The sequence below is a fragment of the Mus caroli genome, unplaced genomic scaffold, assembly GCF_978045245.1.
Source record: "Mus caroli unplaced genomic scaffold, Mus_caroli_1 scaffold_10, whole genome shotgun sequence".
NCBI classification, from domain to species: Eukaryota; Metazoa; Chordata; class Mammalia; order Rodentia; family Muridae; genus Mus; species Mus caroli.
Genome location: NW_028227265.1, coordinates 116,130,143 through 116,146,969, shown reverse-complemented (window position 1 = coordinate 116,146,969; position 16,827 = coordinate 116,130,143). Strand labels below are relative to the sequence as shown.

General features: G+C 46.7%; 1 protein-coding gene and 1 pseudogene across 3 annotated transcripts in view; both read right to left on the bottom strand.

Annotated features, from left to right (window-relative positions):
* Dcun1d2 (defective in cullin neddylation 1 domain containing 2) overlaps positions 1 to 16,782 on the bottom strand; it is a 29,396-nt gene extending 12,614 nt beyond the window's left edge. For all 3 annotated transcript variants that reach the window (XM_085844173.1, XM_085844175.1, XM_085844174.1), the window contains exons 1-4: positions 16,561 to 16,782; positions 9,530 to 9,746; positions 7,091 to 7,259; positions 3,317 to 3,447 (exon numbers count right to left, since the gene is read on the bottom strand). In XM_085844173.1, the coding sequence (XP_085700299.1) occupies positions 3,317 to 3,447; positions 7,091 to 7,259; positions 9,530 to 9,746; positions 16,561 to 16,782 (739 nt within the window). The remainder of the gene's footprint in view (positions 1 to 3,316; positions 3,448 to 7,090; positions 7,260 to 9,529; positions 9,747 to 16,560) is intronic.
* Positions 11,715 to 11,814, bottom strand: LOC115031776 (U6 spliceosomal RNA; annotated as a pseudogene).
* Positions 16,783 to 16,827: the final 45 nt, after the last annotated feature.

The following is a 16,827-nucleotide window of genomic DNA, read 5'->3' as shown; positions in this document are numbered from 1 at the left end:
GCTGGTCTTCGACACACTTGATACGTAAGCACACATAGACAAACATTCATACACATAAAGAACAACTTCTAACAAGTGAAAAGGCTGGGAGGGTACGGCAGCCCACCTATAATCTCACACAAGGGAGCTGGAGACAGGGAAGCCCGGGAGCAAGCTCGCTAGCCAGACTAGCTGGCACTGTGAACTCCAGGATCAGTGACGCCCTGCCTCATTGTGTAAAGTGGACAGTGACCAAGGAAGACACCCGAGGTCGATCTCAGGCATCTACTTACAAACATGTGCACACATGCACGTGCACATAGGCAAGCACATATGTGCACCACATAAAAGACATTAGGAGGGTAGAAGAAGGACTTGGAAGGAAAGGGGGCCAGTTTGGAAGCTTGAATGGGAATGGCTGCCATAGGCTCATAGAGTTGAGTGCTTAACTAGTCAGAGAGTGGACCTGTTTGAAGAGACTAGGAGGATTATGAGGCGTGGCCATGTTGGAAGCAGTGAAGCCCAAGCCAGGCTCAGTCTCTCTCTCTGCCTGCTGCCTGTGAAATACGATATAAAACTCTCAAACTACTTCACCAACACCATGTCTGCCTATGTGGCGCCATGCTCCCCACCATGATGATAATGGAATAAGATTCTGAAACTGTAAGCAAGTGTCCAGTTAAATGGTCATGGTGTCTTTTCACAGCAATAGACCAGTGACTAAAGACACCCAGTAAGTGGGAAGGGGATGGGGGCAGAGAAGGTCATATTTGGTAAACATGGTCGGTGTATATTATATGCTGAATGAAAATTTCATAATGAAACCCATTATTTAATACAGTCTATATATTCCAATAAAAGAAACAGCAGCAGGAGGCTCTGCTTGTCAAAAAGATATGGAGAAAGGATCAATCGCTAACAACTGCTAGTGGTTATTGGGAACAGTTTTGAGCCTCCATTTTTTCTGAGAAGCAAACATCAGGGCTTCCCAGAGAAGCAGGTGAGCCTAGATCTGAAGAAGAAAACTTTGGTTGAGTCTTGAGCTGCCCAGCAGACACTGAAAGAGCAGCCAGTACCCTGTGGGTCATATTTAAGAGACTGGAGTCAGCCTGAAAAGCAGTCTGCTGCCTAGAGCGGGCAACTCAAGCTTCAGAAAGGATCATGACCTGCCACGCACTAGCCTTCAGGGTCACGGACTACGCCTTCAGGGTGGTGACCCATGAGCCCACAGCAATATGGAAAGCAAACATGTCCACCCTAAATCAGATCCACTCTGAGTGCCTGAATGGCAGAGATGACAGAGGGGACCCATGTGCACAGGCTGACGGGACTGTTGCAAGATGCCTGTTGTCACGGCCTTATCCATAACACCCAAATGCACCATTACAATGGCTACTGTTCTGGCCCACATTCTGACTCTTTACCAACATCCCTGGCAACAGTCAAATATCTAATGTCACCAGGATCCTGTGGCCAATGCCTGGGTCTGCAGACATATTGCCTCAAGAACACATGGCCTCCTTACTCTACCAGGAAGGCTTTGCAAGAGCTTTCCAGGGTACGCACTGACTGGCCATAGGTGGCCCAGCAGAAGAGCATGTGTCATCTGGCTGGCTGCTATTAAGCAAAGCCAAGGCTGGTCTCTAAGCAGGGCAGACGGGCTGCAGAGACGATGCAGTGCTCACGAGGGTTGATGACTACAAGTCCCAGCACCCACATGGCAGCTGAGAGCTGTCTGTAACTCCAGGTCCAAGAGGATGTGACACCCTCAACTGGCTTCCTGGGCACAGCACCAATGTGACTCACAGACATCCACGCAGGCAAATCACCCAAACATATGAAACAAACATGCAAAACTCTCAAAACAATTGGAAAACAAAAGGGGCAGAATACAGGAACACTGCCCCCTCCTTCCTTCCCTCAACACACAGGCTTCGCAGTTTTCTTCCTTGTGCACTTAGGCACAAGGACCAGGCCCTGTAGTGACAAGGTCACAAATGTTCTTTCGCCTCATTCACCTCTTGCCAAGCGCCTGGCCTGACTGGCGGGATGGTGGCACCTGCCTCACTGGTCTCATTTGTTACCTGAATCTCTCTTGGTTTCCATGCTGGATGAGACTGCAATCCGCCACCAGAGAACACCCCTAACCCTGGCATCTTCTGAATGAGGATCAATACCTGAGTGTTTTCCCAGCAGCTCTCTGACAGGAAGTGATGACATTTCCACCTTCTGAAATGAAATCCCAGTGCATCTATTCAGGCAAGTTTCTAAACGCAGCTATGAAGGAAGGCTGTCCTGTCTGGCTCCTGAAGCACTCAGTCTGACTTATGAGGCGCTATGATCTCAGGGGAGAAGGCCACTTCACAGGCAGGCCAGCCTGGAGCAGAGGGAAGCTGAGTCGTGGCCCTGTACACCAACATGAAAACATCCACACAAGAGGAAACAAACAAGAAGCAGAAAGCAACCCTGCAACCCCAAGAGACAGCTGCTTGGCTGCAAGAGGCTCTTTACCTGCACTAGGCTGGAGGAGAAGGAAGGGAGATGACCAAGACCACAGGGGTGGGGGGTGGGGGTATACAGTTGATATTATGCTTAGGAAGAAACGAGACAGAAATAAGCCACTACTCATGCCAAACTAAATAACGCCCCCCCCCCCGCCCCAATAAATCAAACCCTCAAGCTGAAACTCTCTGAGATGTGTTCATGTGTAGTCAACCACAAGAGGAACCGCACAGCTCCACAAGGAGGTGTGCTGCAGTGCCATGCACGGTGGAGCTGTTCCGAGGCGTAGCTGGAGCAATCACCACGCAGAGAACAAGTCCCAAACGTTCCCACTGTCAGCTCTGAGCCACAGCACGAAACACAAACTAGCTCCTAGTTGAAGGATTTAAATTTCAAAGCCAAAAGCTATGATCAATTGGTGTTTCCAGTTACATGGAGAGAAAGTAGAAGAAACCAACACGGAGACCATGTCACCACAGCTATCTATGTGTGCTGGAGCCAACACGGAGACCATGTCACCACAGCTATCTATGTGTGCTGGAGCCAACACGGAGACCATGTCACCACAGCTATCTATGTGTGCTGGAGCCAACACGGAGACCATGTCACCACAGCTATCTATGTGTGCTGGAGCCAACACGGAGACCATGTCACCACAGCTATCTATGTGTGCTGGAGCCAACACGGAGACCATGTCACCACAGCTATGTGTGCTGGAGCCAACACGGAGACCATGTCACCACAGCTATGTGTGCTGGAGCCACACTGATTTTGTCCTGGTAGGACGTGACTCAGGTCTGGCACCCCGAAACTGAAACTGGGAGGTGATACTCACCTAAGCCCTTCTGCCCAGGGTTCTTAGCGAAGGTGAAGGTAAATTGGTAAAGGTCCTTGAACTTGGCTGGGTCCTTAAGCTCTTGCTCCAGTCTGGGGAGAAGAGCTTTCAGCCTCTCTGTGCTATCACACCTACAACAAGAGAAGGACTCGTTACCTAGGATCTGCCTTTCCACCACTCCTTCTTCACTTACAGAGGCCTCATCTCCCAGGTTCCCTTGCAAATGCTGGTAAGATCTTGTAGCTATCGAGCTGTGAAAGCATGCAAGCCACTGGCTGTGCACGCTGACTGTATGAAAGGAAGGCATAATACCTCTCTTGGGCATATACCCAGAAGAAGTTCCAACTGGTAATAAGAACACATGCTCCACTATGTTCATAGCAGCCTTATTTATAATAGCCAGAAGCTGGAAAGAACCCAGATATCCCTCAACAGAAAAATGGATACAGAAAATTTGGTACATTTACACAATGGAGTACTACTTAGCTATTAAAAACAATGGATTTATGAAGTTCTTGGACAAATGGATGTATCTGGAGGATATCTTCCTTAGTGAGGTAACCCAATCACAAAAGAAGTCATTAGATATGCATTTACTGATAAGTGGACATTAGCCCAGAAACCTAGAATACCCAAGATACAATTTGCAAAACACAAGAAAATCAAGAAGAGGGAAGACCAATAGGTGGATACTTCATTCCCCCTTAGAATAGGGAACAAAATACCCATGAAAGGAGTTACAGAGACAAAGTTTGGAGCTAAGATGAAAGGATGGACTATCCAGAGACTACCCCACCCGGGGATCCATCCCATAATCAGTCACCAAACCCAGACACTATTGCATATGCCAGAAAGATTTTGCTGAAGGGACCCTGTTATAGCTGTCTCGTATGAGGCTATGTCAGTGCCTGGCAAATACAGAAGTGGATACTCAGTCATCTATTGGATGGAACACAGGGCCCCCAATGGAGAAGCTAGAGAAAGCACTCAAGGAGCTAAGGGGGTCTGCAACTCTATAGGAGGAACAACAATATGAACTAACCAGTACCCCCAGAGCTAGTGCCTCTAGCTGCATATGTACCAGAAGATGCCCTAGTCGGCCATCACTGGGAAGAGAGGCCCCTTGGTATTGCAAACTTTATATGCCCCAGTACAGGGGAATGCCAGGGCCAAGAAGTGGGAGTGGGTGGGTAGGGGGCAGGGTGGAGGGATGGTATAGGGAATCTTCGGAATAGCATTTGAAATGTATATAAAGAAAATATCTAATAATAATAATGAAAAAAGAAAGGAAGGCATGTGCTATTAAGTCTGGTCAGCTCTGTCCAAGTGAGGTGGCTCTGTGGCAAGATGGAGAGTCTGTGTTTGTGCAGTGAGCACAGACCTGGGCCGTTGGCACTGCTGTGCTTAATGTTCAGGACTTAGGAAGCCTTGCTGCTTAAGCACTTAGGGGCCTCCTCATTGGTGCAACTTCAAGTTTGAAGTAGCTGGGTGTTATAAAACCTATTCTTTTTACTTTGGTTTTTTGAACTGGAGTCTCTCTGTGTACTTCTGGCTGCTCTGGAACAGTGTAGACCAGGCGAGCTTTGAACTCAGAGAGATCCACCTGCCTGTGCATTCCAAGCGCTGGGGTTAAAGGTGTGTCCAAGTAGTATTGTTTTACAAATAGATTTTCCTCCAAAAAGGCAATCACATTTAAAAACCTAATCAGCCTGGACTTGGTGTGACTCAGAGGTGTTTACCTACTGTCTGTAGGCCCTGGACTCCATCCCTAGCTCTGTAAACTGAGACAAAAAGCTCCCCTACCAAGAAACCCCCAAACACCTTGGTAAAAATATTCATTATTCTTTAAGACAAAAATGTGAGAAGTTGAAAATGAAATTGATGTCTTCTGCTTCAACTGTCCAAGCGAAGTCAAACTAAGGAGACCAGAGCAATTGGTGACAGTTGATTTCCAGACGGCCTGCCACTCCTATCCTTATGAACTGTGGATAGGATGTGGCACAGCTGCAGCCAACCATTGGTGAAGCAGGTACCACCCACAATAGGGGTAACGCCTAGGTAGTAGGCACCAAGGCCTATGGAGGCCCAGAGAGGCAGGGCCAGCCAGCTCCACTGGTTTTCTGTCTCTCTATCCCACCTTGATGGCATTCCTGCATCCGAGGCTGATGTAAATGTGAATTCCAGCTATTTTGTGCCTGGTCTTTAGACCTACATTATGTGTGTGAGGTTCATCCTGTGGTGTGTGCAGATACAAGCCAGTCAGTGCTTTTGTTACAAGAACCTTTCACTCACTCACACACACACACACAATTCATAAATAATTTATAGGACATACTGATGGCAAGTTGCCTGTATGTAGTTTTCTCATCACAAGTAACACCGTTAGCATTTCTACACACATGGCCTGAGCACACATGAACATAAGGCAGGAATGTGTTGCTGGGAGCAGCAGCTCTTGGGTGAGTGCCAGTGCAGGTAAGATGTGATAACTTGTGTGACTACACACCATGGCTCCCAGGCCTATCCCATTGCTTGCTGCTCTGACTTATTACAGCCTCAAGGCTCTGAATCACTGCACATCTCACCCAAGCTTCCGTGAAGAACGAGCCCACATTGTGCATATTTCACATTTCTTGTTTACTTTCCACTGAGGTTTTCATCATTTGTCAAGTTCTTTAAGAGGTAGGTATAAGCCCCTGTCAGTGGTATTTTCACACTACACTCACCTAGAATGTACCCTGTCTTTCTACTTTATGTTTTGTGTGTCAACTTGACACAGCTGAGTTATCACAGAGAAAGGAGCTTCAGTTGAGGAAGTGCCTCCATGAGATCCAACTGAAAGGCATTTTCTCAATTAGTGATCAAGGGGGAAAGGCCCCTTGTGGGTGGGACCATCCCTGGGCTGGCAGTCTTGGGTTCTATAAGAGAGCAGGCTGAGCAAGCCAGAGGAAGCAAGCCAGTAAGTCATAGCCCTCCATGGCCTCTGCATCAGCTCCTGCTTCCTGACTTGCTTGAGTTCCAGTCCTGACTTCCTTTCGTGATGAACAGCAGTGTGGAAGTGTGAGCTGAATAAACCCTTTCCTCCCCAACTTGCTTCCTGGTCATGATGTTTGTGCAGGAATAGAAACCCTGACTAAGACAATGATGAAGAGTTAGGTTTTGTTGTTTTGTTCTGTTTGTTTTTCTTTTGCACAAACACTCTTAAAAAAAAATTTCTTCCTTTAACATACTGATTTGGTAGAGCCGGGCGTGGTGGCGCACACCTTTAATCCCAGCACTCGGGAGGCAGAGGCAGGTGGCTTTCTGAGTTCCAGGCCAGACTGGTCTACAGAGTGAGTTCCAGGACAGCCAGAGCTACACAGAGAAACCCTGTCTCGAAACAAACAAACAAACAAACAAACAAACAAACCAAAAAACAAAAACAAAAACAAAAAAAGTTTGGTAAGTGAAGACATCCCAAGTTTTCTCTTTGAAATTTTAAATAATAGACTCTGGTGACAAGAATGAAAATGTCACCAGGAGGCTGACATGTTTGAACACTTGGTTCCCAACCAGTGGAACTGCTTGGGAAGGACTAGAGGGTCTGCTTTGTTGGAGGAGGAGGACCACTCAGGGTGCAGACTCTGGCCACTCCCTCTACCTCTCTGATTCCAATCTGCTGATTAAGATATGAGCTCCCAGGGGTTCCTGCCCTCATGAACACTGATCCTGATTCTAAGCCCCTAATCAAACAAACACTTCCTTTTATAAGTTGCTTTGATCATGGTCACTTACCCCAGCTCCGTCATGCCATCCACAAATTCCTTTTTGCTAAATTCACATTGAGTGGCGGCCCTGAACTTCCACGCTATGACCAAAACGCTGATACTGGCGGGGTCCAGACTCAGGTCATCACAGAACTGCTGAATCCCATCGATTCCGATTTTGTTTTCGTCCTGTGGGTCTGTTGTTAAGATTAGAGAGAGGAGGGGGATCATACCACATTGAAAAGCAATCCTCAAGCACCTTGTTAGAATCACACTACTCCTACATTAGAATCACACTACTCCTACATTAGAGTCACACTACTCCTACATTAGAATCACACTACTCCTACATTACAGATCTATCAAGTATTTCAGCCACACCAATCAATGAACAACCATGTTCTATTAAGTATAAAACAGATATAGAGCATTACGAATCTATTCAGAAAAGAGTTTCTGGATTTTAGGGAAAGAAAAAACATGGAAACTCTTGGGAAAGGATGTTGTCCTGAAGAGTCAAGGGCTGGGCGCACAAGCTCAGCAGAGAAGGGCGTCGTGGTGTGCTCGAGGCTCTGGGTTCAAGCATCAACAGCAGAGGGAAAGCAAAGCCAAGACTGCAGTTAATGTCTCGCTGAGCACGAGAAGTCACAGGATTGCTTCACGCGCACACAGACATGGGTTTATCTAGAGCTCTGATGCAGGACAGCAGTGCAAAGGAAAGAGAGTTCTGACAGTTCTGCCAAAGCAAACGGGATTGCCTGCTTTCTTTTTGAAGTAATTTCACGTGCCAGCTCTAATACTGTGGGACAGTGACTACTTTTCAAATTCAGTTAGCTTATGCGCGCACACTTAACTGCTTAGAGATTAATACTCCCTACCTCATATGTCTAGTTTAGAAATAAAAGAACTCAGAATCTGTCTACCAGAAAATAAAACAATAAAGTGTTTTAAAGGCACTTCTGCAAAATCTCAAAAAACTAGATCTTGGGCTGGAGAGATGGCTCAGCGGTTAAGAGCACTGACTACTCTTCCAGAAGTCTTGAGTTCAATTCCCAGCAACCACATGGTGGCTCACAACCATCTTTAATGGGGTCTGATGCCCTCTTCTGGTGTCACAATACATCACCAAGGTACCAGTGTGAATTCCACTGGCTTAAAGATACTCCTTTGCTGAAATAGTGACTGCGCTACACAGAGAACTTACCTTTGGCTACTAAAGTATTATACACAATTTTCATATATGATGGTAGAAATGTGTGCTGTCTATGTGGTGCATGTGTGTTGATGCACATGCCTGTGTACGCATGCATCAAGGCTCAAGGTCAACCTGAAGTATTTCCCCCATTTCTCTCCATGGTATTGTTTTCAAATGTTTTCTTTTCTTTTTTTCCTTTTTGGTTTTTCGAGACAGGGTTTCTCTGTATAGCCCTGGCTGTCCTGGAACTCACTTTGTAGATCAAGCTGGCCTTGAACTCAGAAATCCACCTGCCTCTGCCTCTGCTGGGATTAAAGGTGTGCACCACTATGCCTGGCTAGGTTTTCTTTGTTTTATGTATATGAATGTTTTGTTTGTCTGTATTAAAACACAAGTATGCCTGTTGCCAGTAGGAGCCAGATAAGGGCACCGGTTCCTTGGGAACTGAAGTTACCAAGGGTTGTGAGCCACTACACAGATGCTGGCAACCAAACCCTGGTCTTCCGGAAGAGCAGCAAGTGCTCTTCTGTGCTCAGCCAGTTTTCCGGCCTCGCTGTCTTATTTTTTGAGACAGGATCTATCACTGAGCCTGGAGCTGGATGCTTTGGCTATGCTGGCTGGCCAGTGACCCCTGGAATCCATCCATGTCTACTCTCCTCGGAGTGGAGGTGTGGACGTGTCAGCGGTTGGTTTTTATGTGGGTGCTGGGGTTCTGAACTCGGGTCCTCATGCTGTACCACAAGTGCTTTACTCACTGAGCCGTCTCTTCAGCCTACTACTCTACTGTAAACAACACATGTGTTGTCTTCTGAGACAAGGTTTTGCTGGGTATCCCAGGTTGGTCTTGAGTTTGCAGCAACTCTCCTGTCTCAGCTCTGGAAGTGCTGGGATTATAGGTATGTACCATGGTGCCCAGGAAGGAAAACTGATGGCACAAACGAAAGAGAGAAAGCAGGTATCTCTCTAACTGTATCATACTGAGAGACCCCACCATGCCTGTGGGACAAAGGCGGTTAAGGGCGTATTAACAGGTAGCACACAGCTCCAACAGTAGCCTGCAAATCGGTTCCCTCTGCATGGCACTCACTGCATGGGGAGATATGGATCCAGGGGTCAGGCGACAGCTCACTCGTTATCAGTCTTTTGATTCCCCCCTCATCTCTAGCCTTTCTGCCAGGAGGGTTCTCACAGGGGGAGGGTGGTCTGAAACTCTTGGCCTCGACCCCGCCAGCGAGCGTCATCAGCCCCACTCTCCCACCATTCCACCCTTACCTTTGTACCTGCTGTACAGTTGCTCCAGCTTCTTCTGGTCCACACTGCTCTTCATAGACTCTCGGTGAAACGCCTCCGGGTTTTGGAAGAAACTGTCTGTGGCCTCGTCTAGTTTCCACTCATTCTGTGTCAGGCAGTAGATGGCAGTCCTCTCGCTAGCCTGAGTGCATGCCATGAATTGGCGGACCTTGTCCTTCTGAGCTGATTTAAGTTTATGCTTTGGGATGGAAAAATAAAAGTGGGAAAGCCAATGAAGCCATGCTTGTTCAGCCTGTTCTATGGGTTTTTGTTTTTGTTTTTGTTTTTTGTTTGTTTGTTTGTTTTGTTTTTGTTTTTTTTCTGAGACAGGGTTTCTCTGTGTAGTCCTGGCTGTCCTGGAACTCACTTTGTAGACCAGGCTGTCCTGGAACTCAGAAATCTGCCTGCCTCTGCCTCCCGAGTGCTGGGATTAAAGGCATGCGCCACCATGCCCGGCAACATCTACAGTTTTACTCCATTTATTTTTCTGGTTGGGTGACTCCACTTTCGGAACAACAGCAAGCAAAACCCTGCTGTTCATCAGTTAAGACTGCATAGTCTTCTGAAAATTGCAACGACATTTTACAGAGAATAACATCCTGAGGCCAGGAGTGGTGCTGCCAGAGCCGGCCTCGATACAATGAATTCTACGTTAGCCAGGGATATACTGGGAGACCTTGTTTATAAATAAATAAGTAAATCAGCAAGTCAACCACAATTAATCTAGTACATGGAGGCAGAGATGTGGATCTTCAGAGGTCAGCCTGATCTACAAAGTTCTAGGCCAGCCAGGGCTACATAGTGGGCCCATCTTTTAAAAAGCAAGAAAAGAAAAACATTTTTTCTATCTATTCAGTTCCATTTTTATAGAATATAGTTTTCCCCTTTTAAAACATTAGCACAATGTCTCAGTAATATACATCTGGACTTCTGTCAACAACACAGGGGCCTGAGGCCGTCACAGGGGCCCACCTTCAGAGCCATGAAGCTTCCATTGAGTTCAGGCTGTAATAAATAAGGAGAAGGTGGACAGTTTGGAAGCACGATTGTTTTAGAGGTTTTCCTACTTTAAAAGCAGAGCTGTGCCGATGGAAAGACAAAGTAACTGAGAATTTCATCGGAGGCAGTAACTTAAGGACCATGGCAAGCTTGACAAAAAGTGCTTATAAGGAAAGTAGTAAGGCTGTGTTTGAGATGAGGGGCTGTGGGTGGATGGTGCATAACAAACCGCCACACAACGGTGCTTAGACAGTCTACAGTGACACAGGATAGCTCTGTAGCTTTCCACACTAGCACGGCTACTTCTCTAAATAACTTGGAGAAAGCAACAGCACAAGTAACTGGCTCAGTTCTAGAAATCAAAACAGAGTCCACCATACTCAGGTGTCTTTATTTATTTGGTAGTACTGGGGGTCACCACCGGGTCCTCGTGCATGCCTCGGAAGAGCCATGCTGCGGTGCTGGTGATGTATCACCAGTCTTGACAGAAGGTTCATACAATAAGAAGGGAACAAGTTTTACATAAGAGGATTACACTTAATCTTGTTCCAATGAAGATGAGAAATTATAGCAATGCTGAATAAACTTTAACTTACAGAAATGCATAATGAGCACCAAGATACAGATGAAGAACTAAAGGGGAAAAGGAGGTAAGAATAGGGTTAGAATATAAGACATGCATACCAATGGGAGCAAAAGCGGGCTCTAAGCCTCCTAGCTGCTACAACAAAGAAGGAAATGTGATTAGGTTAGGAAAAGCTCTTGTAATAACATGTAAAGGTCTACCAATGGATAGACATAGTCCTGCGCTCCTGGCCTCAATCCTGAGGGAATGGTCCTCACATTATAAGATGTGTGCAATGCCCCCTGTAAATATGCAAATACCAACAACAAACAGAGCACATTCCAGAGTCCTAAGGTAAACATCACTGTTGACCCAGCAGGCATAAGATGATGCAGTCCAAAATACATCATGATTGACTAGGCGCTGCAGACCCCGGGTATGAGACCTTTGGGGGCTCCCGATGAGAAGACAAGATTTCCTCAGGCTCTAAATGGCACCAGTCTCATGCTTTTCTCCTCCTGAGTATGCAGGAGAGGCCTCCAGGGACGCCACGATTTGTGATACCACAAGAAGATGAACACAGAAAGACTGAGACCTTCTTTAAAAAACACGGAACACTTCATGAATTTGCAGGCTGACCTTACACAGGGGCCACACTAATCTCTGCATTGTTCTAATTTTAGTCTGTGCTGCTGAAGAGAGTGGAAGAACTTATCTTTTATAATACTGGACAGTAAGATATTTTCAGAGATGTAAGGCAAAAAAAATGATTCGATGTTGCAAATTTTTAAAAGATCTTTGATATTTTTACTTATTATTTTCCTGTGTATGTGTGTTTTGCCAGCTATCTGTTTACGCACCATGTGTGTGCAGTACCCCTGGCGGCCAGCAGAGGGTGCTGGATACACCAAGACTGGACTTGTAGATGGTTGTGAGTTGCCATGTGAGTGTTGGGAGTCAAGCCCAGGTCTTCTAGGAGAGCTGCCAGGTGCTCTTGACAGCTGGCCCCACTATTACAAATTCTAAAGTATGTTTACTTATACACACACTTATTCCTGGCATGGTAAATTCTGATGACCATGATTATAAGTGATTATATAAACAAAGCACTCTGCAATCCCAATTACTAAAGACACACAGGGTTCCTGAGACAAAGACCTAGACAGTGAACACCACAGACTATGGCCATACAGTTTTTCGCTCATGCTCAGCTCTGCAGAATAAAGCCAACAGTTTAGACACTATGAACATGCAAATAAAACATACAGGCAGCTGCTGGTTTGTTGGTTCTAATCTGCTGCCCCAGTATAGGTTCTGAAGGAATATATTCTAGATACTATTCCTTAAAACTAAACTTTTAAAAATAGGCAAAGAACTCAATGTCCATTCTTAGCTAAGATCAAATTTAGTTAAATTAGGACAGATCTTATACACTCTCGTAGTCATCTGACAACTGATAGAGACAGCATCTTTTTATGAGTCTGACAATCTCCCCAAGGGAAGACTGGCATAGCCAGAAATATGTAAAAAGCCTTAAGAGAAAGGCAAATTTGCCATCCCCAAATGGCCCTCTATTAAGAATAGACAAGGCATCTTTACAGTGAAATAGCTGTTAGAGCTAGATTCAAAAGTTCTGTTATGGTTATAAAACTAATTTTGGTATACATATACAGAGTATCATTCAGTCGTAAAAAGGGATGAAGTAATGACAAAGCCACAATGTGAATCTTAAAAACACTGTGCTTACTGAAATAACCAGACACAAAGTGCTATACAGTATAGAAAATGCTATATGCTATGTGTGGAATATGCAAATTCGTAGGTTAGTAGCTACCAGGGGCTGAGGGGGAGGGAGGAACTTGGAAATGCTTATGGGTACATGGTTTTCTTTGAGGTAATGAAATGTTTTGGAACTAGATGGGGTGGGGTGCACAGTATTGGGACCATGCTAATCACCATAAACTTGTACCCTAAAAGAAAACTTCAGGATAGCAAGCAAGAACCTCCAGGTCTATCCACCAGATAGGTCTCTGGAGCAGCCACACTATTTGACAAGTGTAATACCACAGAGTGTTGCACATCAAGAAACTGAAGACAGGATGATGCCTGGGTCTGAGTCATATAACTCCTAAAGTCACCCCTGTAGGCCACCCTCCACCCCCCGTGTACGACAACTTAGCTTCACTTACTGCAAAGAGCCTACGTCATAGACATAAGTACGTCGGGCACTCACAGACTTTTTGAATGACCTCTATGTTAGACAGTGGGCAGAAGTGGAGACAGGGAAATAATCAGACCCCTCCGATATATTAAAACTGCCTTATCTGTAGAGGATACCCCCACCAACTGCAGACCTCAGGAGAGTACCAACATGTGCAGCAGTGTATTACACACAGGAGGAGCCAGGAGCTGGCACCACAGTCACATGGTCTGATGTTAGCCTTTACAGATTAAACATTGTATCCAGATGCTGGCTGTGATGGTGCAGGCCTTTACTCCCAGAATTTGGAAGACAGAGGAAACTAGATCTCTGATTTGGGGATAGCCTATCTACATAGTGAGTTCCAGGCCAGCCAAGGATACATACTGAGACCCTCCACCCCACACCCCTTATGGTCTTCCCCACTACTCCCGCCAAAAAGAAAGTGCCTGGCGAAGCAGCTCAGTGTGCTCACTGCACGAGCTGGACAGCCGAGTTCCATCCTCAGAGCCTACACAAGCGGGGAAGGGGAGGGGAGGGGGGAGAGGAGGGAAGAACTGACTCCACATGTCCACCTCAGAATAAAAGAAATGAATGATAAGATTTATTTCTATTTTATGTGTATTTTATGTCTGCATGTCTAGTGCCCATGGGAGCCAGAAGAGGGTGACAGATCCCTGACATTAAGGACATCAGTGAGCTGCTGTGTGGGTGCTGGAACCCAACCCTGAGTCTCCCTGAAAGTTCTCTTAACTGCTGAGCCATTTCTGTGGCTCCAGTAATAAAGGTTTTTAAAAACAATAATCAAGAGATAAATCTAAGGAGTGTTTGTTTTGCATTAAAAAAGTTAAGAGAACGGGGGTTCAGTGGGAAGAAATGGGAATTGGTAATAACTTTCTTATGAAAAATGCCTCATAAACCAAAAATTTACAGACAAGAGAGCATCAAGTCCATCCGTGTGTGAAATCCATGCTAAGTTCTGCTCAGGCAAGTGGCTTTCATTAGAGCTTCCCTTGTCACGGAAGCCAAAGCATTGGGGGCATTTTCTCTTCCATTATTTTAGTGTTTAAAATGCATAGGATTTAAAAAAAACCGTATGTAATTTGTGTGTATGTGTCCCAACGTGTGTGAATGTGTGGAGATCAGAAAACAACTTGTATTGCTGGTCCTCTTTACTCACCATTTGGATTGTACTTGATGGTAGCTACCTTTACCTGTAAAGCCATCTCACTGGCCCCAAAAATGAAAAAAATTCCTTAACTAAACACTGGACAGTCCAGTTGACCTCAAGAATTGGTATAGGCTTGCCTGGCCTGGAACTTGTTATATAGACCAGGATGACCTTGAATCTAGATTACTGCCTGACCCTGACTTCCAAGTGCTGGGATTAAAAGTATGTGTCAGGAATGGAACTCAGATCCTCTAGAAAACCAGCAATTGGTGCTGAGCCAACACTTCAGGCTGGAGTGGTAGATTTTACTTTACGCTTTTGGTCAATTAAATTGCAATAAAATATTACACTTAGAAAAAAGACCATCGGGCTGGTGAGATGGCTCAGTGGGTAAGAGCACCCGACTGCTCTTCCAAAGGTCCAGAGTTCAAATCCCAGCAACCACATGGTGGCTTACAACCATCCGTAACGAGATCTGACGCCCTCTTCTGGAGTGTCTGAAGACAGCTACAGTGTACTTACATATAATAAATAAATAAATCTTTAAAAAAAAAAAAAAAAAAAAGACCATCAAGAAGAGACTAGCAGAACTCCTTCAGGAACAACCTTTTAGGGGGTCATTCTCTGCCTAACAGTTCCAATGTCTTATCTGCATCAATTTCAGATGTTTCAAAACTAAATTTACAGTAGACTGCTGCTAGAAGTGCCCGTAGCCACTGATTTATGTTTTCATAGACTCCCACAGAGCTCAACACAGTTCCTCACGTACAACAGCAGCTGTTTAGAATTGTTTCAGCAGGTGACAATCAGTAAGAGATACAGGACAAGTGGACCTTCCAAACAACAGAAGCTGGTACGAAAAAGTTTCATACACTTTGTGTTATCTTGTGAAGAATAACACACAACCTAGGCACAAGAGTGCTCCTATATAAGATTTTAGAAAGCATCTGTAAAATGCCCTTCCACAGACACTTAGCAAAATACCTCCTCTTATGGTCAATTTCAAAGGGCTCATAGGACAAACATTTGATCAAACAGATTTGTGGTCCACTACAGACTGACTGTGCTTTGCCATGTGCAAGCCTGGAAATGAGGGCATAAAGTCCAAGTGTTCTCCAATCTTCAGCCTCCCACCATTTCCTTCCCCAGTGACGTTCCTGTTCAAGAGCGCAGGTGAGTGGCTTGGCCGCTGAAGTCTGCTAGCAGCTGGTCAGAGGAGTCTTTCTGCTGCTCTTCTCCATTATTTCTTGATTTCTAGGTTCAAACCTTTTAGTTTTCCAGCCTCGTCCTTCTCGGTATTCGTTCCATCCCCTCTTCCCTCCCCGGGGTTCGGTCCTCAGTCCCCGTTTCCTCTACGCAAACACCAAGCCAAGCAGACATCTCTCCCAGGACAGAGACAAAACTTGTCTTCCTCGGCTCCCATTCGCTCGCATCCTCTCGGAGCAAGGCTACCCCGAGATCCAAGGAATGGGACTGTCAGGCGTCCTCCCGTGGTCCAGGCCTTTGCATGGCTCTACTAGGCAAGCCCTCCTCTACCTCCAGGGCGTCCAGTCCGTCCCTCCCCGCCTTCAGGATTCCCAGCCTGATCTCAGGAAGAGAGCGGGCGAGTAGGGGATATCCTCGCCCCGGCGAAAGCTGAGCGGATCGCAAACCATGCTTAACCCCGCGGAGCCTTGCGCACCACCTTCCGGGGATCGCGTCCTTCCACCTCTTCCAGAAACCTCCCGGGGCTGACGGCTTCAAAGCTCCGCCAGCTCCGCCCCAATCGGCGTCACTGTCCACTCAGAAGCGGGACGGCTCCGCCCAACAGGCAGGTTGTCACCCGTCGCACAGCCCCGTCCCGCCCTCCGGTCTGGTCAGCACCCGGCTGACCCGGCGCCGCTGCCCTCCCCGGAGATCCAACTGGGCTCCTCACACCCCTCTTCACACCATGCTACTCCAAGTCAACCGCGCTCCCCCTCAACACCCCGACGGGCACGCCCGGCCTCTCGGTTCGGTTATCCTGAAGCCGCTACGGAGCGGTGACCTCCGCGCCCGGCTCTGGCCCGCACCTGCAGAGCGCAAAGCCAGCCACCTACCATGCTCCCCAAGGCTGCCGAGGCGACTTCAATTTTCTGCGCAAGCGCAAGCCGCTCTTCCTTTGCGCAGGCGATCGCCGCCGCGGCTAGCAGCAGGCGCTCTGCGCAGGCGCAGTGTCCGAACGCTCCCTTCAGGCGACTGGGGGGCTCGCTCTGTCTTCGGCTCTCCGCGTGCAGCGTTGACAGGCGCTTCAGCTCCGAGGCACGGCGTTTGGGGCACATCGTAACCTCTCTCGGAGGCTGTTGCCGTTCTGTGGCTCTTAGGCT